The sequence below is a fragment of the Toxorhynchites rutilus genome, chromosome 3 (genome assembly GCF_029784135.1).
Source record: "Toxorhynchites rutilus septentrionalis strain SRP chromosome 3, ASM2978413v1, whole genome shotgun sequence".
In the NCBI taxonomy this organism is placed as follows: Eukaryota; Metazoa; Arthropoda; class Insecta; order Diptera; family Culicidae; genus Toxorhynchites; species Toxorhynchites rutilus.
Window position 1 is genome coordinate 95945783 of NC_073746.1, and position 26034 is coordinate 95971816.

General features: G+C 35.4%; 1 protein-coding gene across 1 annotated transcript in view; it reads right to left on the reverse strand.

Annotated features, from left to right (window-relative positions):
- The window catches only part of LOC129780393 (netrin receptor UNC5C-like), a 403924-nt gene that overhangs the window by 310070 nt on the left and 67820 nt on the right, over positions 1–26034 (reverse strand). The window contains exons 4-5 of the mRNA XM_055788611.1: positions 15940–16136; positions 7723–7801 (exon numbers count right to left, since the gene is read on the reverse strand). Coding sequence (XP_055644586.1) covers positions 7723–7801; positions 15940–16136 — 276 coding nt within the window. The remainder of the gene's footprint in view (positions 1–7722; positions 7802–15939; positions 16137–26034) is intronic.

The following is a 26034-nucleotide window of genomic DNA, read 5'->3' on the forward strand; positions in this document are numbered from 1 at the left end:
AATTTGTTTTTTGTTATCAATACCTTCAAACATTTACGTTTTCTTACTAAGCGCAAGTTCATGAGCCCAATCGCAGAACAGTTCATTGATTGATCTTCTAATCGACCCCGTTGAATTTACCTTTTACTATAAACGTCCTAGTACTTCTACCGGAACTTATCATTATAATATCAGATTATTTTCAGACACAATTCTCGTTCAAGATTTTTACACCACTTGCAAGTAACATAACTTGAAATAAATGTTTGATACAGAAAATATGATAGAATAGACAGACCCCTCCCCTCTTCTCCTCTTAGAGAGAAGTTCAATCGCAGAACTCTTCATTGATCATTGACCTATTATAATTTTCTTTTAATATATTTTTTTATAACTTCTACCAAAATTCGTCATTATTATATAAATTCAATTTCAGTCACAATTTCGCTCAAGATTCTTGATTTGCACTTACCAACACATTTGACCTTCCATTTTTTATATAGAAAGAAGATACAGGAATGATATTTCACCTGAATATCCAATACCACTTTTGAACAAAGATCAATTTCGTTAGCGCAAGCATCGAATGGACTAACAACGCTTATTACGATGTAACTGTAGAACATATGGGAATTCTATTTTCCGAATTTTCCCTTTTTCCTTCAGAGTTTTCTGAAAATTTTCGGATTTTTCTCTCCACTATATTGAAATTCGAAAAGAGACGAAGACATCAAAATAAAGACGGCTAAAATCGGAAAAACCCTTCATCGGGGTTTGCGTCTACAAACACATTTGACCTTCCGTTTTTATTAATATAGATTCATTCTACATTTATTTATTCATTCATTTATTCATTTATTCATTTATTCATTTATTCATTTATTCATTTATTCATTTATTCATTTATTCATTTATTCATTTATTCATTTATTCATTTATTCATTTATTCATTTATTCGTTTATTCATTTATTCATTTATTCATTTATTCATTTTTTCATTTATTCATTTATTCAATTATTCTTTTATTAATTTATTTATTTATTCATTTATTCTCTTATTCATTTATTCATTTATTCATTTATTCATTTATTCATTTATTTATTTATTCATTTATTCAATTATTCTTTTATTAATTAATTTATTTATTCATTTATTCTCTTATTCATTTATTCATTTATTCATTTATTCAATTATTCTTTTATTAATTTATTTATTTATTCATTTATTCTCTTATTCATTTATTCATTTATTCATTTATTCATCTATTCATTTATTCATTTATTCATTTATTCAATTATTCTTTTATTCATTCATTCATTTATCCATTTATTCATTTATTCATTTGATAATTGTTTTATTTATGTTGTTTGCCACCACATGTAATTTTATATTATTTGAAACACCGATAACATTGACCACCTGTTAATAATGGAAAATGTAATCACAAACTAAAAAATCATAAGTGGTTCTGTATGAGAATGTAATTTTTACATTGCCAAAATGCTGATCATTTACCCTCATTACCCGTTTTATCCACACCATGGAATGATTTCATTATTTCGTCTTCTTGGTATGAAAACTGGAACACATTAAAAAAACATGTTTGTGAAATATTTTACAAATCAATTTGAAAAATAGTGTATTGACTTCCGTTTCTATAAATTCTTCCGCAATCTATTCCACTCCCCATCAAGGCACACATGTGGTGCTTCTTCTCCGGTGGCAGCTAGTAAAATTGGATGTAACATGAAAAAGAACTTGTAGAAGCACACCCAGCAGGAATGCAGCACGCATACTTCCGTCTCTGACCTTTCCTGTTTGTGTGGTTAACCATAAATTCCATGGAGAGCATCAGCAACAACAGAAAACAACAAACAACGGTCGATGTCAAAATTTCAACTGCAGCATAATTTAAACTTCAACTAGGCAGTTGCTTTTTTTTTCTCTAGATGAGCTTCCCATGAAACTCTCATCTGTCAGAAGGTTTTCATTCTCGGGTCTTATGACAGTCATCTTTCTGTGTCTCTTCCCCTCTCTATTCCTGAACTGAGCAATAGGGAGAAGAAATGTCCGCTTGTCTTTCCGCTGTGAACGACGAAGCATGCTGCATCTTTCGCTGTTTTAAATGCTTGTCAGTTATTGTTATCTCAAGAAATTTATCTGTGATTAAAATCATGTACTTCTGCTGCCGCTCGTCGACACCGCTGGTGGTGAAACACGCTAGGGTGATAGTTGAGGTATGCGGTTGATGAGATAGAGGCTCTCATGATTTTTGTTTCGTAAAGCTAGCGTCATGGGGCGATGTTTATGCTCACAGGAGGTCTAATTGGCTGAAGCTGTTGAATTATGAGGCTTTTTAATGAATTTTAAAATGCAATGAAAACCTCCCCGGGGGAATGACTCAAAATCCGTAGGCGAAGGGAGCTCTGAGGGGAATGATAAGTCTGCAGAAATTGCGCTACGTCTTGGGAATTAGCCCGGGAAATCGGCTCTCCCGTTTTTAATAATGTCGTGCCATGATCGCCCCAAATGAGGTGACTAATCCCGCAGAGCACTTGAACACACAGACACACGCACTGGAAATAAGTCGTTTTTAATGATGACGCTTTTCGGTTGCCACATGTGTAAAATGATAATTTTTCATGGCTCTCGAAGCTATGGGTGCGAAGTGGCCCTCTTCTCGTGCCAACCCGGCCAAGCACTGCCAGACACACATGGCGACGCATTCATGACATTTCGTCTGATATTTGTCGTAAGCCGAAAAATGGAAGGGATTTGAGCCACTCTTATCGTTCTTTGCCTTCTGTCGTACGCTTCATAAGAGCTGTCTGTTCAATTTCCACTTCATCTCTTCCACCGCCGTAATAACCGCCGCTACTGCTTCCAATAATATCACTCGAAGGCGCTTTTGTAAATGAAAAAAAAATCTTTCTATATAGATATGAGAGGAGTTTTTCTTTTTTAATCCAGACTCCCCTTTTTTAATCTTCGATGTGCGACGGATGATTGTGCTCTTCTCCGGGGGCGCTGCCTTCCGGAGGTAAGTGGAATGAACAGAAGCCCACTCCATACAGTCAAGAAATCTGTTTTCAATGGATGGAGAGAGACCCCGGCTTTTCGGGTTTTATTGCACGCGGAACCCTATAATCCAGAGTTCAGAGAGATGCCAGATTAATTTCGTGTTAATCCATAGATCTTTTTGCGGTCCTGATTAACCGACTGAATATATATATGAACAGAATGGTTTTATATACGTATATACGTTTAGGAAAAAAAAAGAATTTTCTGGTATACAAGACAAGCAATGGGTGTTTGCAACGCTCGTGGCAAACCATACAAATTACTCCTCTTTGAAAACTGGTTAATTTTTTTTTGTCGAAAGATAGTGGAAAATAATGCAACTGCAAATGCAAATAATGCAAATTTAAGCAAGTCAGTTAAAATAGATATGAAATTTTGTCAAATGTGGCTGAAGTTACTGAAATACTGGATAAAGTTTTGAAATGATTCGGCGTGGAAATGTCGCAAGTAATTTCAACTACAAGTGACAACGCGTCAAACATGGTTCAACAGCAATCGGGAGTAAGAAGGTTCTAATTGATTCAAAACGGAGCTCATTGCATAATCGAACCGTCGTCCAAATCACATCACAGCTGTGTATTTCGACCCGTCTATCATTTTTTTTAAATAATATGACTTTTTTATAGGAATTGTGTCTGCAAATTTGGACAAGATTTAACACTGATCGTATTCTACCATACGAAATTGATCCAACCCTGTGAATGCTCCGAGGAACTCCGAATGAGTATTTCACTTGCACTATTAGATTGCGTGCATAGTTCAACTGAAGATTCGCTGTATTCCATATCAAATGAGAATCGATGTTCATAAACTATTGAATGTTATTCAGCACTGTACAGTTATAAGCAGGGTTGCCAACTATTTTTTTGAAAAATCAGGGAGAATAAAAAAAAATCAGGGAAAATCAGGATAGCTCATATTGGATTGTTTAAATGCACAGTGTTGTTTTGCAATCAATTCAGTAAGTTCTGAAATCTTTCAAGTAGCCTAACAATTCTAAACATTATCTAATTATGGAAGCTAATTTGTCCAGCAGTATTTGTGGGTATGTATCGACTGGTTGCTTAGTAGAAGCTCACAGTACAGAATTCCTCTCCGATACCACCTGAACCAGATCTTTTTTTCTTTTTTTCAGGTGAAGATCGGGTCAGTCGGATTGTTTAAAACGACTCGTTTTCCTCACCAGCAACGATTTGCTTTTAAAAAAATCGATGCATAGATGAAGCGCACGAGTCGTAACGATTTACGTAACCATGTTTCAACTGATGCACATGAACGGAGATTTTAAACATATGTAGTGAACCTGCTAATTCATTTGTCGTGTCTCACGGATCATTCTTGCAACTTCTTGCTTTACAAACAACTTATTATATATTCTTCAAGAAATAAAACACTTTTTAATAATAATTACAGTTTAATAAAAAAAATATATTACACGTTCTTACTTATAAAGTTCTGGTACATCGATTGTTACACTTGGATATTTTTTGCTGCGAACATGTAATGAAACCTGTATCGTTTTTATTTAACTGTACATAATTTTTGGACGCTAATATTTCTTTCACGTTAACTTCAAAATTCAAAAAATGTCGACACTGTACCTTCCAAAATGCGAACAGATAAAGTATAATCGTAAGGAAGAGTGAGCATTATATAAGCGCGGACCGGAAAGCTTTTTAATGTAGACCCGGGGTGGCCAAACTTTAGGGCATCACGGGCGACTAATTGTTCAAATGGTAGGTTACGGTCTACCAACGTTGGCTTTATCAAAAAAATCATTAGAAAATTAACAGACAATGAAACAAACCAACCTGAACTCGTGCACAAAATCATAACTCGTATACTAGCGCACTGTGTCACCGACTCTGCGTGTCTCTGTAATTTAGTTATTGTGTATTTTAAGGCGGTATTTGTATTTATTTAAAGTAAGGAAAAATATAATTAAATGAAACAACTTCAGAAAATATTTTTTCTTCAACTTCATTCATTATCAATAATCACCAATTCAGCCTCTGAACCAAACTATTTATTCTCGATCTGTGAGATCGTATGCTCGAGTATAGGAGAGTTGATTAAAGAAAAAAAAACATGGGTCATACTAATAAATATTCAATGATACATTATTCCATAAAATAAAAATAAATATCGGTTGCTAAAAATTGATAAGTAATACTTTATTTTCTGTAAAATCTCATCAATCAATATCGTTGATTTTTCAAGTAAATAAAGGGTGTGTCACATCAAATTACATCAGGGAAAAAACGCTGTAGAAATTTAATTTTTAGGATTTATATCTTCAGCTTTCGCTTATAATCAGATAAGAGTGTATAGATCACGTTGGCCATGCTTCACTGTCAATTTTTCGTAAATTTGGAAAAATGTCGTCGAACGAAAAAGAGCGTCGTGAATTAACCCTGTGCACTCATTTCGAGAATCCGGAGTTGTCACATCGGGACATCGGTAAGATGCTGGGAATCGTCCAATCCACGGTCAGCAGAGTACTAAAACGATACTTCGAGAACCTAACCATCGACCGGAAGGTGAAGAACGGCAAAAATGGATGCTCCGTCAGATGTCGCCAATAAGCTGAATTTGTCAAGTTCATTCGTCCAGCGGACCAAGCAGCGGGAGGGCCTGCGTACATACAAGGTTCAGAAGGCTCCTAACCGCGACGAAAGGCAAAACATGGTGGGGAAGACGCGAGCCCGGAAGCTGTACACCGAAATGCTGACGAAGCCGCATTGCCTGGTAATGGACGACGAAACCTACGTCAAAGCGGACTTTCGTCAGCTGCCGGGCATGTTGTTCTTCTCCGCAGAGGACAAATTCAGCGTTCCGGAGGAGATTCTCAAGTAGAAACTATCCAAGTTTGCCAAAAAGTACATGGTGTGGCAAGCGATCTACTCTTGCGGAAAGCGGAGCGCCCCGTTCGTGATGACCGGCACGGTAAACGGGCAGGTTTACCTTAAGGAGTGCCTACAGAAGCGCTTACTACCACTATTGAAGCAGCACGAGGGCCCGACCATCTTCTGGCCGGATCTCGCTTTGTGCCACTATTCAAAGGACGTGTTGGAGTGGTACGAAGCCAACGGGGTCACCTTGAGAATGGAAATCACGGGGTCACCAAAGGAAATGAACCCGCCCAACGCACCGGAGCTTCGCCCAATAGAGAAATATTGGGCGATTATGAAGCTGGCCCTCCGGAAGAACCCAAAAGTTGTCAAATCGGAGGCGGACTTCAAGAAAATGGATTTCTGTTCAAAAAAAAACTACAACCTGACGTTGTACAGAACCTTATGGACGGGGTAAAGAGGAAGGTGCGAGCATACGGGCTTGGGCTCGAAGTATGAATAAAAAGAAAATGCCAAAAGTTGTTTAATAGTTTTTATTTTACTGTCTAAAATTTTCAAAAGGATCGGTCTACTGGGCGAATTTCTACAGCGTTTTTTCCGTGATGCAATTTGATGTGACACACCCTTTATTATGTAGATGTTTTACAATGATAAATTTATATGCACTTTAGAGTATAAACTGTTGGATCAGTGACGATTGCTCAGTGTGTTCAAGATTGGAATTCAATTTAAATGATCAACTGGACAATCGATTGTTATTATAAAATTAATATAATGAATCAAATGAAATTCCGTACTGACTGCACTCAATTGCGCAGATTTTGCTTCCGGGTCCGTATTACCCACAAACTATCAGAAATGTCCGTGTATCTTCGGGTGTTTCTCTAGATTTGGCATCCCTGACCGGCGACCGGGACTTCAATATGGAAGAAGCACGATGAAAGAGAATTGGAACCCTAGCCTTGTTTCTTTTCTTCCTCTCAATACCGATCCGTCGCGAAGACCCTCTGGAGAATATGACGCGCAGCGGGAACACCAGGTTCACCCTATTGGCGGGCGCACGCGGCATTCATGTGCTTTGATGTCGGCTCGTTTGCATTTCTGATTTTCTGTATATTTGTGGACGTCTTCGAGAGAGCCCGAATCGCGGTCGGTGCATCACACAGTGTTGAGTAATCAAAACATTTCAGGTTCCCGCTGACAGGTGTTTGTCAATATTGTGAACGTTCCGCTCGCGGGCAGCAGCTTCGGTTATTCGCATTAATCATTCCGAGAAGCGATATGATTGATTACTTTAACTGAAGCGAATAATGAATGATAAGACCGTGAACGTTGGAGAGAGTACTTAGTGATTATTCGCTTTTCCCGAAATTACCATTTCTAATATTCTGTTGAGTCGACCAACTCGAAAAACGGAGAATCGTTTTAGTTAGTGGCGAAGTGGCCAAGGGCACACCATAAATCGACAGCCGCCAGCGCAGTGCTCGACAGGGTCCATAAACTCGGTGCTCTGTGCTGTGGACGTGTACTTTGGTCCATACCGCCCGCTTGCCGCAGAACAAGAGCGCCGCAGGCACTTGAAAATGCATTAACTTTTCAAGAAAACAGCATCATTTACACAAAGGAAAGCAGCAGCAGCTTCGCTGCGAAGGGCCCCAAACAAAAACCAGAGATTCCCCGCGTATGATTCGGTCTAAATGAGAAATAAATTTCCATGTCTTTTGCTGCTTTTTATCATCGGTTCGGTAATGGTGGCAGCAGGAATTTGGTGTCTGTTGGGAGAACGCAGAACACAGAAAGGACACTCACCGTAGACAGTCAGGCTGACGGGTTCCGAGACGCGTTTGCCGGCGATGTTCTCCGCAACACATGTATAATTGGCCATGTCCTGGAAAGAGAAAACAGAGAAACAGAAAAAAATGAACAGCATGAACAAAACACCAAAGAGGCAGGAAGGAAAAAGAAATCAAGCATCTTGAAGTCTCCAGTCATCAGCAGTGGAAATCCTAGCCTGCGACCGGGAGTCCTATTGTGTGTGTATGATCCCAGGATGGATGGAAGATTACGCTGCGTCGGTTAAATCAAGCGCCATTATACAGCTTTCTCTCATGCCCTCGCACATTCTACAGTCGCTTTTTTCTGTGCAATAATCTGTGAGAAAATATCTCACTTCTAGCAACAGCCTACCCGAGCTTCGTACGGTAGCGGTGCGTAGGAATTAAGGTGTCCTTTTTTGTGCAACATAAAAGAACTCTGTGCGGTACTGCGCGTTATAACAATGCTGAGAGGGGCTTTTGCTGCCGGCTTTGCGTGCACTTTTTTGTTGCATGATTCCATTGACGGACTTAAACTTGTAACAATGGCACGATGTAAAAGGATGTAAGAAGCTGTATAGTTTACTTCTCCGCCGAAAGTAAGGGATTTGAGCCGATTATGTATGACATTGAAGTGTAAGTACGTGTGGTATATAAAGATTGTAGTTCCACATTTAGGTTTGTAACCACAATACTGACCAATTACTCTTGAAATTAATTCGAGAGAATGTTGCAAAAGCAAAAGTAAACGAAATCTACATTTGTGACAACTTAAATTTTTACTAAAAATATTTTTTTGATTTGTTATAAACAAGAAAAAAATCCTATTGCTATTTCATTTAGTAAATTCCGTTGTTAAGATACGTTCTGCATTTTAAATACATAAATTGCAATTTGTTTTATAAATCCTAAAAGTGACATTTCCTAATGCTTCGTCTAGAATGACAATTGGTGCTCCCGTGGCCGAGTGGTTAGCGTCATAACTAACATGCCGGGTGTTCGGGTTCGATTCCCGTTCTGGTCGGGGGAATTTTTCGTCAAAGAAATTTCCTCCGACTTGCACTGTGATTACGCGTATTCTAGAGCTTGCCATTCAGAATGCATTCAAGGCGTGTTATTTGGCATAGAAATCTCAACTAAGTACTAATAAAAAATGACGCAAGTAATACTACGCTGAGACGGCGAAGTTCCCCTAGGAACGTTAGTGCCATTGAAGAAGAAGAAGAAGAATGACAATTGGTGAGCAGTTTAAAAATACATTTTTTGGCTGTAAAAATATCAAAAATCGGTCAAGCAGTTCAAAAGTGACAAATTTTGAAAAAAAATTTACATTAGAAATCAGCAGCAGGGAAAAAACATCTCAATTAATCATCACAGAAACTGAATTTCAAAAAGGTTTATCCTAAAATAAGGTAGGTATAAAGGTTTATAAAAGGTTTCAAAAAGGTAGAAATTCCCTTTACTGGTGATAAATCAGAAATTGGTCCAGCGGCTAACAAGTAATTTTTACTCAATTTTTAAAAAGGGACGGATTTGGAAAATTAGTCAGAAAAACGATATAAATTTGAACAGTTTATCTTGAACACCTTACACTTACACAACTACTCAAACAAACAGGGAAGCGTAGAACTTTCAAAGGCATGGCAACATTATTCGAGGTATTGTAGGCATTCCACCAATCAACAGGAAACCGTTCAATTTCATATTCTTGATTTAGCTGAAACTTTGCCAACTTGTCCGGCACCAAGTGCAATGCCATGTTATGGTATTAGGTTTTTCAAATGCGATTACGACTAATTTCTGAAAAGGGCTTATGCGAAAATGGTATCATTTCAGAAAATAAACTATATCGTCAAGATAGGTTATTTGATCGAAATTGCGTCTTAGACAAAGTTATAGATTATAATTTTGAGATGCTGGGAAAAGAACATACAGAGTTCGAAAATGGAATACGTATCCCAAAAACTGGGAAAATTTATTTTTTATCGAAAAAAAAACTTAAAATTGAGTTCAAAAATGGAATATCTCAAAAACTACTTTATTTTTCAATTTTTAAATCTAAATTTTTCACACAATAAAGTTCACATTATCTCCATAAAGTTCATATTGTCTTCAACAACTGGTAGAAATATGGCAAATGAGAAATGAATTTTTATGTCATTTTGAAATTTGCAAGTTTTTTACAAAAATTTGCAACTTAAAAACAAGAATACCTCCAAAATTCTTGTCAAAGGATGAAATGGAGGAAATTGTTTTAATTTCCTTAAAACAACATCAAAAAAATAACTGAAAAACTAAACACTAAAAAACATATTTTTTAAATTAAAATTCATTTGTCTCAAAAACGTTTTTTTTAATTCTAAAAAAAATATATGAATAGTCCTTGCAATTTCCAACCAGTCACCCATACATCGAAAGGTGAGTACTTTGGACTTTTATCGAAGACGTCGACTTTATATATTTTATAGTTTCTGAAATACATGATTTTTTTTGTATGAAATCCCTGAAAAAGTAATGTTTTACTCGTAACATTTCCATGTGTAAATTCTCACGTTTGATATGTTTCCAAATAGAAGAAAGTTTGCAGAACATGTAAATCGCAATAATTTATACATTAAAATGTTACAAGATAAAAATTCTTAGTAATTAGTCAAAGAAAACATCGAAAAGATGTTGTTGGAAAAACTCTTTCCCTGTAAAAGTGCTCATCTTCCGATGTATGGGTAACTTGTTGGAAATTGTAAGGGCTAGTCATATCAATTTTTTTCAAAATTGAAAAAAAAGCATATTTTTGGAAAAAAATGAATATTTTTTAAGGAAAACTTAAATCATTTCCTACATATCATTCTCTAATCAACATTTTGTAGGTCTTATAGTTTTGGGGCACTTTTTTTTTAAATTTTGATGTTTTTAAAACTTTTTTTGAAATCTTGATTTTTATAAAACTTTTTTTTTCGGAAAATCTTAACTCAGAAACTATAAGACCTGCAAAATGTTGGTTACAGAATGAAATGCAAGAAATTGTTTATGTTTTCATTCTAAAATATCAAACAATTATTTAAATTGAAATTTTAAATTGATAAAAAATAACATTAAAATTAAATTTTATCAAAAATATTATTTTTTAAATTCGAGCAAAGTCAAATTAAATCGCCCTAAAAATGCAGATTTCAAAACCACGTATTTTTGATTCGAATCAAAGTTTGTATTCCGTTTGGGTTGGAGGAAATATGAGCAATTGGGATTTTTTTTTAATTCAAGCGTAACTTTTGAATAGGGCATATCAATTTTAGTAAGAGAAATCTTTGATAATTTATAATTCAAAAACTATGAATCGTATCGAAATAGTGTCTTTGAAAGAGTTATAGAGTATTGATGTTAAAATGTGAAAAAAAACATACACTGAAAAAAAACAATACTCTTTTTTTTATTTACAAACAAAAACTTAAATTAGGAATATCTTAAATATAAAAAAATGTATATATATTTTTATTATAAAATTTTTTTTTTCAATGTTTTCATATAAAATAGAAGTCATGTAGAAATTTTTTCAAAAATAGTCCAAGATGGTAAAACAATTTTTGGCAAACTTTGTAGAACATCGATTTTTCTATGAATTTTCGAAACCGCGAATTTCTGTATGTCAACAATCATTTTTAGCCACAAATTATGAATCATGATGTGATTTAAAACAAAAAACTCTCTATTAATCTCCTTCTAAATGCAGCGATTCTCGAGATATTTAAAAAAATATTTCTAATTTATTGTCTTTTTTGTAGTAATTGTCTAATTTGTTTGTCTTTTTTGTAGTAAATAGGCTCTTTGAATATGTTTGTCGTGCTATAACGTCATGTGAAATTAAATTTTATGAATTTTGCTTATAATTTTCAACAGTTTTTCCAAATACATCATTATAGTAAAAATACAGGGTTTAAATTCCGAAAGTAAATTGAAATAAAACACACTTAGAATTCGAATTTCGATGAAACTTTTATTTCAAATTAAAGTTTGGTTTATGCCATTATGTGCGAAATACAACATCATTCAAATGTCCACCTAGGGCTTCCTCGCACACCTTGATCCGGAACAGGTAATTTTCGATGACTTTTCGGCACATATGGGGCGGTATCTCGGTCATAACTTCACGAATGTTGTCTTTCAAATGTTCAAGAGTTTGCGGAGAGTTGGCATAGACACGGATTTTCGCATAACCCCACAAAAAAAAGTCTAGCGAGTTCAAATCGCATGATCTGGACGGCCAATTGGCATCACCAAAACGCGAAATTATGAGTTCCTCAAATTCCGTTCGCAATATGGCCATGTTCGGTCGTGTTGTGTGGCACGTGGCGCCGTCCTGCTGAAACCACATGTCATCCGTATCCATATCTTCAATTTGTGGCAAAAACATCGGTTAACATGCGGCCATAGCGCTCACCATTCACAGTTACCGTCTCGCCGTCCTCATTTTCAAAGAAATACGGTCCGATGACTCCACCAGACCATAATGCGCACCAAACAGTGACTTTTGACGGATGTAATGGCCTCTCAACAATCACGTGAGTATTTTCTGAGCCCCATATACGGAAATTTTGGGTGTTCACATAGCCACCGAGCACATTTCGAGCTCATCGCTGAACAAAATTTGATGCGAAAATTCAGCATTTTGCTGCTGTTGTTCGTTCACCCAATCGACGTATGCCCGACGCAGTTCATGGTCACCACGCTCTAATTTTTGTACCAGTTGGACTTTATATGGATGTAGGTGCAAGTCCAAATGCAAAATTCGCCACAATTATGTGTTTGACAAGCCCAATTGCTGAGCACGCCGTGGAATCGAAACATTCGGGTCATCCTTCACACTGGCAGCAGCAGCAGCAATATTTTCGGCCGAACGCACATTACGATGATGCACAGGTTTCACAATATCCGCTACGGATCCAGTTTGTTCGAATTTACGCACTACATTAGCGATTGTGTGCTCTGTAGGCCGTCCATGACGACCAAAATCCGTCCGTAATGCTCGAAAAACATTTGCCGGTTTTTCATCATTTTTATAGTATAATTTAACAAAATTAACATGTTGTGCGATGCTAGAACGATCCATATTGTAAAATGGCAGACATTCAACTAACGATATGACGCTTTGGTTGACAGCTATGTCAAACGGTTGTCAGCGCAGGGCTGTATACTTTCGGAAGCCCGAAATGGAAAACCCTGTATATGTTAAGGAGTTGCGTTGAAAATAATTTCGTTAAAACCAACATGTCTTCAAATTCTTAAAAAAAAATTAATGAAAATTCGAAGCTTCGAGTTTTTTTAACATTTTTTTTCAAAAAATCATAACTCCAAAGCTAAAAGACCTACAAAATATTGGATAGAGAAGGAAAACTAGGAAATTATTCAAGTTTTCATTAAAATCGAACAAATTTAACTCAAAAACTTTAATACCTGCAAAATCCACAGTATGCATTATATGAATTTTTTTTTTTTTAATTCGTTTATTTTTACAGGCTCAGTTAATGAAATTTTTGCATCAAAATTTTCATGAAATATTCCAATTTTTTTTAAAAATTACACTAAAAAAATATTTTAAAATTGAATTACACTTTTCTTATAAACGTATTATTTTTTGATTTAAAAGAAAGTTTTATTTATTATTTATTAATTTTTCCAACAATTTTACATTGGAAGATAGGCATTTTTACAGGAAAAAAGTTTTTCTAAGAACAACTTTTTCATGTTTTCTTTGAAAAAAATCCTAATCTTGTTTAAAGTTAAGGTAGTGATACAGTGTATTTGATGAAGTTTTAGATCTCTTTAAAACATGGACTTTCATCGAAGACGTCATTTTTCCATTTTGTACAGTCTCTGGATTATATATTTTTGTATGCTCTCTCGTGTGTATACTCTCGCGTTTAACATGTTCTTGACGTATATCCAAATGAAAAAAAAAAAGTTTGCAGAATATGTCAATCGATAATCTACACACTAAAACGTTGCGGCTTAAAGATTCATAGAAATTTACTGGGCAATTCCTATAATTTTTGTTCAGAATGTTTTAAACATTCTTTTAAACACGATTTTGAGAATACGTAATTTTAATTTTCAAAATAATTCTGTTCCGACGTTTTTTTTTTTAAATTGGTTCGATGTTTTTTATTGAAAACTCACACAATTTGCTACATTGCTTTTGTTAAACATTATTTTGGAGGTCCTATAGTTTTTTGAGCTAAGATTTTCGAAAAAAAATGTTAAAAGATCTCAAAATTTCGAGAACTTCTCACTCAAAAACTAGATGACCTGCAAGATGTTAAATGCAGGAAATTATTTATGTTTTCGTTCAAAAATATCAAATAATTTAAGGAAAAAAATCATTGAAAGAGAATAAAGATAAAGAAAACTAAAATTTATTTTTCTCAAAAATATGTTTTTTTTTTAATTCTAAAAGAAAGTATGTATGAATTGCCCACACACTGAAAAAATCTGTTTTGACCGAAAAAATGGAAATAAAGTTTTAAAATGGAAATCAGGATTAGTTGTGTTTTTTCAATGAAAACATGGAAAAGTTGTTAGAAAAAAATTCTCCTAATAGAAATGCCGATCTTCCGATGTTTTTCCTTGTAGAAATGCCCATCTTCCGATGTATTGGTGACTTGTTCAAAATTGTAAGGACAATTCATATAACTTTGATGAGAACATAAAAAATACGTTTTTGAGAAAAATTGATTTCAATTTTTAAAATAATTTTTTTTCAGTGTTATTTAAAATTTTTTTTTTGCATTTTTTTTGAAAATTGAAACATTTTCCTACATTTCATTTTTTGACGAAAATTTTGTACGTTTTTGAGTTGAATATGTTTGTAAAAAACGTTGCCCAGGATCAAATTTCTACCGGTTGTTGGATACAATATTGGCTTTGTTGTGTCAAAAATTCAGATTTCAAGAAATGTAGTTTTTGAGAGAAAATCCTTTTTTAAAGTTTGTTTTAAATTTTTTCTGTACAAACAGTTTTTTTTAGTGTGTACTTTTTCCAGAACTGCAAAATTATAATCTATAACTGTGCCTAAGACACAATTTCGTTCAAATAACCCGTTTTGGCGTTATAGTTTATTTTCTGAAATGATATCATTTTCGCATAATCCGTTTTCAAGAACTAGTCGTTATCACATTTAACACGTTCGACGCCCAACGCGACTTTTTTGAGTGTCTTGCAGAGCCCAACTTGCGATTAAATTATTGAATGAAGATCAAGCTTAGTTTATAGATAACTTTTACATGATCTAGCAATGTTTGTTCCCAATTGCAGGCGAACTGATGACAATAACACATGCCAAAGTCATAGTATAGGGGTTTTGCAAAAAACTGCAGTACAAACCATCCGTACTATAAATTAATAAAAAAGTATAGTACAAACAGTATAATATTATGGTTATGATTTAATTATTTTTCTTCATATCCTATAGTTACATTTAGGTGCCTATTCTATCAAATTCCCTCTAAAAATCCTACTCATTTTGAGCGAGGAAAGTATCACCCATATCTGGGTGACCGGACGTCGAAAGTGTTAAAAAACTAATACCGTAAAAATTGCATCGTACCTAATGCCGAAAAAGTTGGCAAAGTTTTTGCTCAATCAAAAATATGAAATTAAAAATATTCTTCGAAAATTGGTGTTGATTGGTGGAATGCCCATTGTCGGCTTTGAGCTCAAAACTCTTTTTCTCCTCTTTTGATAACATCAAAGTGTAACCATCCTCCTAATTGAATCCATAGTGTGAAACTAACAAAGCTGAGAACATCTCAAATCTATTATCATTTTTGAGTTTTCAACATTATGCGTCCATCAGTTTCCCATTTTTTCGTTCCCAAACTGTCTCCCATCAGTCAAGAACCTTTTCATTCTTGCACACCTTCCTTTCTATGGCGAATACACTGAAAGAAAGCCTACAAATTCTCTGCAACCCCCGCTGTGAACATCGAACACAGCCGCCATATATCTTTGTTTTCAATAAGAACGTTACAAATTGAAACTGGGTCGAGCACCACCGGTTTACATTCATTATTCATCTCGGGGCGGTGATGGTGAGGAAGTCCTGCTCCAAGGCGCGCTCTGCCTAGCTGCTGTCTGTCTGTCCGTTCGTCTAACATACATCAGTCAGTCATGAGAACAGGTGCTTGATGATGGATTCGAGTTGCTTCAGCCAATGGCTTACCTGCATGGTGACGTGTGCGATCAGCACTTTATCCTCGACGGTGATCACCACCGGTGGGTTCGGCACCAAGGGGATACCGTTTTTGTACCAGGCGATCTTGGCAACCGGCGTGGCGTTCACACTGCAAATGAGCTCCGCTCGGCCACCCAGCTCGACGCGGACCGACTTTGGCGAGATGCTGATTTGCCTCTTGATATCTGTGGAAGAAAAGAGTGAAGTGCAGGAGAGAGGATGAAAAAAAGGGCACACTCTCGGTACCAGTAGGTACCAGAAACGTCATACACATATTCACAAGTCGGCAGCAAAACATCGGCTGAACGTATTTATAAGGTAGCTCGGCCGGAATGCCGTGCACTACTACTACTCCCGTGTGCTCCCGGTGCAAGATGCAGAATAATTGATGAAAATTTTGAATGGGAAAGTGCTGCCTTTCAGGTGCAAAATGACGTGTTGAAGTGTGACCACCCGTGAATTAGCGCGCGCGTGTTTGCTTATTGCTGCATTTCTTATTTACGGTTTCTACTGCCCTAGGTCAAGTGCTGCTTACTGTGCGGGTTGGATATGGAATGTAAAGTTACCACCGTCATTGGGGGTGACACTAGGTCAGAAATTAAGAATTTTGAATGTTTCAAACTTATGGGTTTCCTTGGAAGATATTTTAGTGACGCGGTGTCTAATATTGAAAAGCCATTTATACATTAACACGGACTTTGGAATATTTTGTCGAAAATGTAGCAGGTGATTATTTTTTTATCCCATTTGTTTATTTCAGGCTCATTAGCAATTTAGCTGTAACAGAGCCGAATTTTAATCGTGTACATGTCACATGTTTATCATATCTATAATTAGCACATTACACAGTTGCCATTTTTCGGCGTTATAGTATTCCTTCTATACCATTGCATATGGTACATTACATTTCACAGTAGCCATTTAGGCGTAAGAGTATTCGTTCTGTTCTTCCATTGTCCAGTTAGACCGGACAGCGGAGACAGTTGATATGATCATTGTTGAGTTATTAATAGAATAGCAGTCCGATGTTTCTTTCCACAGAGCAGAGCAGTTGTATGGATGAATCGATCTCATGTCGACCGTGGATCGATCTCCATCGCTGATGATTGTTGCGTGGACGTAGCTAAATATTCTGTAACAACACAAAGATGGTCAATGAGGGCCCTGAGTTTTGAACTCACGATCGATCGCTTACTAAGCGAACGCGCAACCAATGTGGCTACGGAGACCCCCAGCAGGTGATTCTAACATAAAAAAATAATCTAAAGAGATGCCAAGAGAATTGACAAGAAAACAAAATATAATATTTTGAAGAAATTTTTCTTTCATTAAAAGTGAGTTGTTTTTCAACCATTCTTTTTATTTTTTTTTCAAATATTTCTTTTTTTTTCATCCGGGATTATATTCTATAACATTCAAATAAATATTTTATTCGGAAAATGATATTCGAATGACCGCGTTTCCTGTAAATATAAAATCTAAAATTGATTGAATTTATGCTCTCAATTGTAGAACGGTTTACTCTGAATAATAAAACAGCTAATTGTTGTTTCAAAGCCACTCATTCTACCCCAGAGAATTTTAAATAATCTAAATAGTTTCAATCTCGTTATATTACAATTGATTATATTACAAAGAAGAGACAAACAAAATCAGACAAAAATAAAATTCTTTTCTTGATTTTTTTGATATTTAATCATTCTTCTAATGCATTGTCTGTATTTCAGGATGTATGTTCAACGGGTTTTATCATCTGTTAGAACTTTAATTCTACGTTTATCTGCAAGACCGCGTGGTTGACGTAGGATTACGTTACAGTATTTGTTGCATGTGGATATCGAATATCTTTGAAAAAGACCGCAGCTGCGCTTGGCCGCTTTCAGCAACGGCCGCTAATTTCAACAAATATTTTCTAGCTCGGATACGAGAGCCCATGCAACCTGCTTGTATTATCAGTGACGTTTTCGTCACGTTGTTTGATTATGCAATCCCCGTTAAGGAAATATCTTGCGATGTGCACAAAAATATGAGGAATTCGTTGCTCTCATTTCAAAGTTGTTTTAACAGACTGACTATCTAAAATTTAATAGTTTTCTGTATCGATATATATTTTTGGGAAGTGTCCAAATCGATTGGGGCAAAACCGCGTAAATCCATCAACGAGTGTCAGAGTAATATAATTTCAAAGTTGGACGTTTTACGTGACGTCATCGAAATTTTGTTTTCAAATTTGTCCACGAAAGACGTTACCTTACGCAAAAAAAATGGGTTAACTACCTCATACATTCTGGTAAAACTTTCTGATTGTCATTAGCTTCAACATTATCATATCTATTTTATAAAATTTTAAACATCTCAATCTGAAATCGCCATTCATAAGCGGAATTCATGTCCGACAGTTGCGACTACCATATAGAATTCTAATGCGTGAACAAAATTCAAATTTATAATCAAATTTAATAGGAACTGAGGATGACATATTATGTGAAAATTTTCACTGAAGATAACGGGATGATAACTGAAAGAAGGGGTGTCTAAGATATAACCACATTGTTGACGTAAAACTGCGAAAATATTTATTTTTCAATTCGCTTGTTTATCACTTCGGTAATTTTGACGACATTCAGCAAGTCGTTTTTCTTCAGATCAACGAACTTTTAACCATTATCATTTCCGTATACATTTGTTTATTTCTATGCTTACCTAACCGTACTGTCGTAATCGTAATTCTTTTTCCTACTCGTAATCCTACGTCAACAATGAGGTCGTGTCTTGAACACATCCTCCTATATGTATTTTTTCAGAACGAAACGAGATCTGCGAATTAAACGCATAAAAGGTCTAAAACAAATCTCGAAGCTTGCAGAAAGTCATTTCGAAACTTCTAAAGTCTTAGAGGATTTTCTAAAATTTGAAGCTTCTCTCCAATATAACGCATCATCATCTTTGAGGGGTACCCCTAGCTTGATGAAAGTGTCGACTGCTTTGAGAATCCTTTCTTATATTCTAGTCCGGTGCAAGAGCGGAGCTAACGTTGCAATTTTTTCTTCCCCTTTGCTGCTGAGAGTCAGTGATTTATTAAAATTGTCCTCACCATTACGTTTGGTGACCCATATTAACGGAAGCACGGGAAAGGCGGCACACTCTGGGAAAATGAAAATGCTTCCACATTTTGTCAAATTGAGCTATTTGAGGACTGGCAAACCGTTATGAGTATCGAACAAATGTTATACGAAATTCTATTCCATTTGTATGCAAATTATCAAAATCCACTTGCAGTAAAAGTTGTTAAAATTTCGCACTAAGACGTGACAAAATATTTATACAATATAGTCCCGATTATCTGCGGAACAGATTGGTAGGGTAACCCCGAGTAACGCAAAAGACTAAAATGAGATGCAAACACGAAAAAAATATATTTCTGAATGATAAAAAAAACAGCCATAGTCTGCCACTCTCTGACAAATTCCCTGAAAGCCCATGGCATCACGATGAACAATATTTGATTGTCATATTGCAGATATAAAGCATCGTGGATTGTAAAATAACTATAAAAAAGTAGTATGAGAACTATAAATCCTTTTATTGGTGTGATGCAGATATTCAGCGGCTAAAATTTTACGGAATTTTGTTTGTGGAATACCTTTAAACTCGTAAATAAAAATCCTACTGTGTCCTTGAACATGCTGGATGAAAAATTCACGAGAAAATACTTGGTTTAAAGAAGAACAGCAAATCTTTCACAACCTCTCATACATCTTAATCATCGCGAAACTAAATGTACGTACGAATTGTTGTAACATCTATCGTGTTTTCATAATTGAGCTCCACTGATAGTGTCTCCCGTAGCCGCAAAACTTCGGGTAAGATTCTTGTTCTGGCCTGCTCTGAGACGTCAAAACTCTATTATTTTTCGCTCCAATCGATTTTTGATGTAGGACTACGTCAAACAGGAAAAAATGGTATGTTAAATGAAAATTTCAACACTGAACATGTAATAAATAATGAGATACTTCGTTTGCTTCTAACTCACAAAAATGTTTGCACCAATTGATTAGAAATATTTCTACATATCTATCACAATAAATAAAAATTAAATATTACAATTGTAACAATTTTTTTTTATTAATTCGTTTATTTTTACAGGCTCAGTTACATAAGTTTTAAGGAGCCGAATTCTTAACTATATTTTTATAGCTATATACAGCCATTCCATACCAAACCGATATAGTGGTTCTCAGATTTTCGTGGAAAGTGGAAATTTTGTTTTTTGTCGCAAATCATTAGACCCGTATTTTTTTTATTTTTTTGTTAGGGTGACCATTTTCATTTTGAGTGACCGAACAATCAAAATTTTCCACTTTTTTCAAAAAATGACTTTTTTTTTAAATTCATAACTTTTGAACTACTGAGCTGATTTAGATGATCGGCATATCAATTTAATGCCAATTAGCTGATCTTTACCAGAGCTGCATAAAATTTGAATTTTGGTTTAGTTATTATTGATTGTATTTTATTTTTATAGTTTTCATGGTCTCGAGACCAAAGCCGCTATATTTTTTTATATATTTTTTGGAAAGCTGAGATTTTTTTATACAACATATCTCGAAATCAGGGAGGCGTTTTTTTTCGTTTTTGAGTTATGATTTTTAAAAGTTACCCGATGGTCCAAAAAATCAATTTTTCCTTTTTTCCCAAAAATTACTTTTTTCAAAAATTTATTACTTATGAACTACTGAACCAAATTAGATGATCGTCGTATCGAATTAAAGCCTACTAGCTAGCTTTTTTTTTTTTGAAAAAAAATTACATTTGCCAATTAATTGGATTATAGTCTCATACATACAGTCTATTCGCATAGAAACATTGAACGAAAACTGAAAACATGTTAACTTTGAAAAATCATAACTTAAAAACGAAAAATAACACCTCTCTGGTATTCAGATAGGTTATGTGAAAAAACCTCAACTTTCAGAAAAAAAATGAAAAAAAATATGGCGTCCTTGGTCCCGAAACGATGTAAGTTATAAAGAACAAATATAATCAATAATTACGAAAACAAAATCCATTTTTAATCAGAGTGTAATACTTTTTCAAATAAGACCCATTGGTTATAATTTGATATGTCGATCATCTGAATCGGTTCAGTAGATCAAAAGTTATGGTATTTTTTTGTAGTGGAAAATGGGAAAAAATGATTTTTCGGACCATCGGTTAACTTTGGAAAATCATAACTCAAAAAAACGCCTCCCTGGTTTCGAGACATGTTATGTGAAAAAATATAAAATGCTATGCTATGCTTTCCAGAAAAAATATAAAAAAACATAGTCTTTGGTCACGAGACCTTGAAAACTGTAGAAAACAAATACAATCAATAATAACGAAAACATAATTATAATTGTCTGCAACTGTAGTATTTTTCCAAAAAAAAGGACCAGCTAATTGGCTTTAATTTAATATGTCGAACATCTGAATTGGTCCAGTGGTTCGAAAGTTATGAGTTTTTGAAAAAAAAAATTTCGGACCACCCTAAAATGGAAATGGTTACCACAACAAAACCATGAAAAAAAAAACTGATAATTTGCGATAAAGAACAAAAGTCACAATTCTCACGAAAATCTGAGAACCACTATATCGGTTTGGCATGGAAAGGCTGTATATAAACATTTTCCTAATTCTATGGTTAGTAAGGTAGAAAACCGATTACTCGCGGTTGACTCGAGTTTAGAAGGGGACAATTTTTTTCAGGACAAGGATGGGATATAAGGAGATTAGAAAAATGTTGATTGACCGATTTTTTTTTTTGCTTTCTTTTTCACTAGATGATGTTTATCGGGCTCATAATCTACACCGTGACAAAATGTTCGGTCACAATTTTGTTGGTTTGCCAATAACCTCTTTATATGATACGAATGCTGCCATCTGTAAGTCAAATGACAGGGCTATTATTATAGTAAAAAATGACAGTGAAATTGTTATCGCTGTAGATTCTGAAGGTTTGCATCCTGAAGATATCTTTAGACGCCTCGAACACCTCGGAATCAACAGAAGATTTGTTTACCGAGCCATAGATAGGTGTGTACAGACAGTAAGTAACGAGGACAGACCACGATCAGAAATAAAAGGAACTGTGAAAACACCAAAGATGAAAAAAAAAGATTGATGGGATCGACTTCACCGGAATCCTGCTCAATCTGCTCGGAAATTGACTAGAAATCCAATGTCAATCGAGCATCCCATCGATTACTCCTGCGGCGAGATATGCGACTCTAGGAATACAAAAAAACAATTGGCTCTTGGTGTTCCGGAAGCTGCAAAAAAAATTTTTTTCGGATGAAAAATTATTTATTTTGGAGCAGTCTTCCAATTGCCAAAATGATCGTGTATGGAGTACAAATATTGAGGATGTATCTGCCTATAAACATAATGTATCACGCTACCAAAACAAGACTTTTTGAGTCATGGTTTGGGATGCAATATGTAAAAGGGGAAAATTTCCTCTTAATTTCATTGATGAAGGTGTGAAAATCAATACAGCTTATTACCTCGACACAGCCTTGGAGCAAAACGTATTTCCTCGCTCAAAAGAGTTATTCGGGGATGAACATTATTGTTTTCAACAAGATGGTGCTCCTTCTCATCTAGCAAAGGTGGTACAGCAATGGTGCCAGGAAATTTTGACTGATTTTATTACCAAGGATGAATAGCTTTCATCTTCTTCCGACATTAATCCATAAAATTATTTTGTTTGGTCTAACATGCTTCAAAGCTTGATGACTTTTGTAGCACAAGCTAACTTCAATTTAAGAAAGTTATCTCCAAAATATGGGATGATATTCGGATGGACCATGTGCGCGCAGCGCGTGTTGCTTTCGTCAAACGACTTAGACATGTACGGTCAGAAAGAGGTAATAAAAAACTGAAAACTGAATTTTTATTTTTACTTCTTCCGTAAAAATATTGAGAGTTCGGTTTGTGACAAAATATATTTGTCATGGTGTATGAAGAACCTTCGGGTATTTTGGGTATTTGATATAAATTGTTAAAAATAGAAGAAATTACAGCGGTTATCTTAAATCCACTAAAATATACTACAGTAGTCTAATGTATTCTGAAAGTTACAAAACTGTGTCATATGTATAAAGTAGCAGAACTTTAATTGAAATGCAAATAAATAAATTGTTATTTATATATTATTTATAAAAGCACATATAACCAGAAAGATGATTCCTTCAGTTTATATCTGGAGACAATTTACAGGGTATCGTTTTCAAATTTCTGGAACATGGTGCTGACGTCATAGTTCACAATTTCGCAGGCATTATATAATTAAATATAGTAAAACTCTAATTGATCACGTCTTTTCAAATTTTGCTACTGTTCATTCTTCGACAAAGGCCAAATTTAAAATAACTGACCATGAGAAAATTTTTGTTAACATCAAGAATGGACAGAAGGACTGTGATAGAAACAAAATAAAGATCAAATGCTGGAAACAATCTTCTCGAGAAGCTATGTCTCAACTTGTGTCGGCAAGTCTGGATTTTGAAGCAACTACTGGACATCTGAATGATATAGCAGATGTTCTAATTAATACTTTGAAAGAGTATACGAATAAATTAATAGTTGGAAAATATATTGATTAAAGTAATTCGATCAGCTGGTACTCTTTGGATTTGCTGCGCCTCAAACGCAAAAGAGACAAAAAGTACAGAATGTTTGTAAGAACTAATTTAGAAAATGATTGGAATATATACACTTTGGCGCGAAACATATATTCACAGGCCTTGAAAAAGACTATATGTGAATATGTACACGGGAAAATCGATAAACATCAAAATAATAGCAAAGGACTATGGAAATATTGAAAACATTATAAAATTCTAAAAATAGTATACCGTGTTCCATAGTTTTCGGAGGGTCAGAAGAACAGTCAGACCACATTATTGCAGATAAATTTAACAGTTATTTCGTTAATAGTGTTCTATTGATCAACCAAAGTATTGAGTTGGTTAGTGAACCTGAATCCAATCCCCAAAGTTAATGGGACGGATAAAGCCGAAGAGTACCGCCCTATTAACATGTTGCACATATTAGAAAAACTGTTAGAACTTGTTGTGAAAGGTCAGCTGATTGATTTCATAGATAACAACAATTTGCTAATACCATAACAGTCGGGATATCGAGAGGGACACTCTTGTGAAACCGCACTGAACCTGGTGTTAGCAAAATGGAAAGAGAACATCGAGGCGAAAGAGACTATATTTGCAGTATTCCTGGATCTTAAACACGCTTTTGAAACAATTTCTAGGCCCTTGTTGTAACAAACATTGAAGCGCATTTGAACTGTAGGAATGGCGTACAAATGGTTTGAAAGCTATTTGTGCGACAGAACTCAAAAGACTCGTTTCAATTATTCTGTTTCCGATCCCATTGGTAGCCCACTCGGAGTGCCACAGGGAAGTGTTTTAGGGCCCATTTTGTTCATTTTATATAACGGGGGTTAAATAAAAAATGAGAATTTTTTCAATCACATTTGGAAAAAAAAATTTTTTTTCGATTTCAGTATTTTTTATTAATAACATAATGTATTTTCTTCAAAAAAATGTCAGTGAATGTTTGAGTAAGGGCCGTGGTCTGCTGTTCGACGCAACTTTGTCGCGATGCTCTCATAAGAAGGTTGTACGGCATTTACGTCCATTTTCCGGATTCTTGTAGTCAGTTGCTTCGTGTCCTTGGCCCTCCAATTGTTTTTATACACTAGGGCACTGAGTGAGCCAAAGAAATCCTCTATTGGGCGGCACTGCAAGTTTGTTGGGTTACGATCTTTCGGCACGAACGGTATCTTTTTCTCCTCAAGATACGCCAGCGTCTTCTTGGCGTAATGGGAAGACGCCTTGTCCGGCCAGAAGACGTACTTCCCATCCGCGTGATGCTCGTTCAGGAACGGCAGCAAGATTTTATCGAGGCACGCTTCTCGATAGATTTGTTGGTTGATTGCCAGACCGCTCGGCTTAAACCAAGGCTTTGAAATGCCCCGGTCGGAAATGGCGATGTACAACATAACCTTTTTTTCAAACTTGTGCTTGAACTTGTATTTCACTTCAGGCGGTGTGGATGACTTGTCGCTAGAGTAGTAATTATCATTTCCTGGAATATGCGTTTTGGACAGCGGAAAGTAGCTTTCGTCGTCCAGAACGAAAGACGCGGTATTTTTTGGTCATCCACCGACACTGTGATTTAACCGTCTCAATCTGCTCCTCCGTGTACTCCGGCGACCTCGTCGTCTTCCTGCAGACGATTCCTTCCATCTTGAGGGTCGGATGGATCAATACGTGGGAGTAGCCATATTTCCGACCGGCGTCACGCAGGCTGGTTGCGTCCTTGTTGTCAAACAGCTTCTTTAACGATGTCTTCCTCTGATTCGTCATTATCGTCACCGGACGACCACTTCCGACCTTCCTACCGTACTGACAGGTACATTTTCTTCTTTAAAATGTGCCACCGTGAACTTTTTTCCTTGCTGGAAATGCGTTTCGTAGAACCGTACAATGCGTTCGCGGAGCATGTGCTGTTTCGACGCCATCTTTGCTTTGACTAAATTCAAACTAGCAAAACCAAACTCGCCTACTGTTTCTAGGGAGCCCAAAGAGCAATTTTCTTGGAGAAAGAAAATTTTACGCTCTTTATTTGAGTTACTGAAAGGTATTGAAAAAACTTTGGACTTGAAGTTGAGAATATGATTATGTTAATGTCGATACGGATAGAAACATTTTTTTTACAATTTTCCCCAATTTATAATGTTCGATTAATAGAAAATTAATGCCTGCAACATAGTCAGTTCGTTTTTGTTTTTGTTTTATAATGCTGGTCTCTTAACTTTAATGCAAACATAAATACTATCTATAAGATAAATCGACCTGTTCAAACCTTTGTAGGGGTTTGAGGTGAGTCATCATCATCAATATAAACATAATTTTGTGAAGCAAAAACATATTTAGTGGAATATAAATTCGACAAAAAAAAACATTGAAGAAGTAGGGGCAATATTGAATTTTTTATTTGTAGAAAGCTATAACTTCG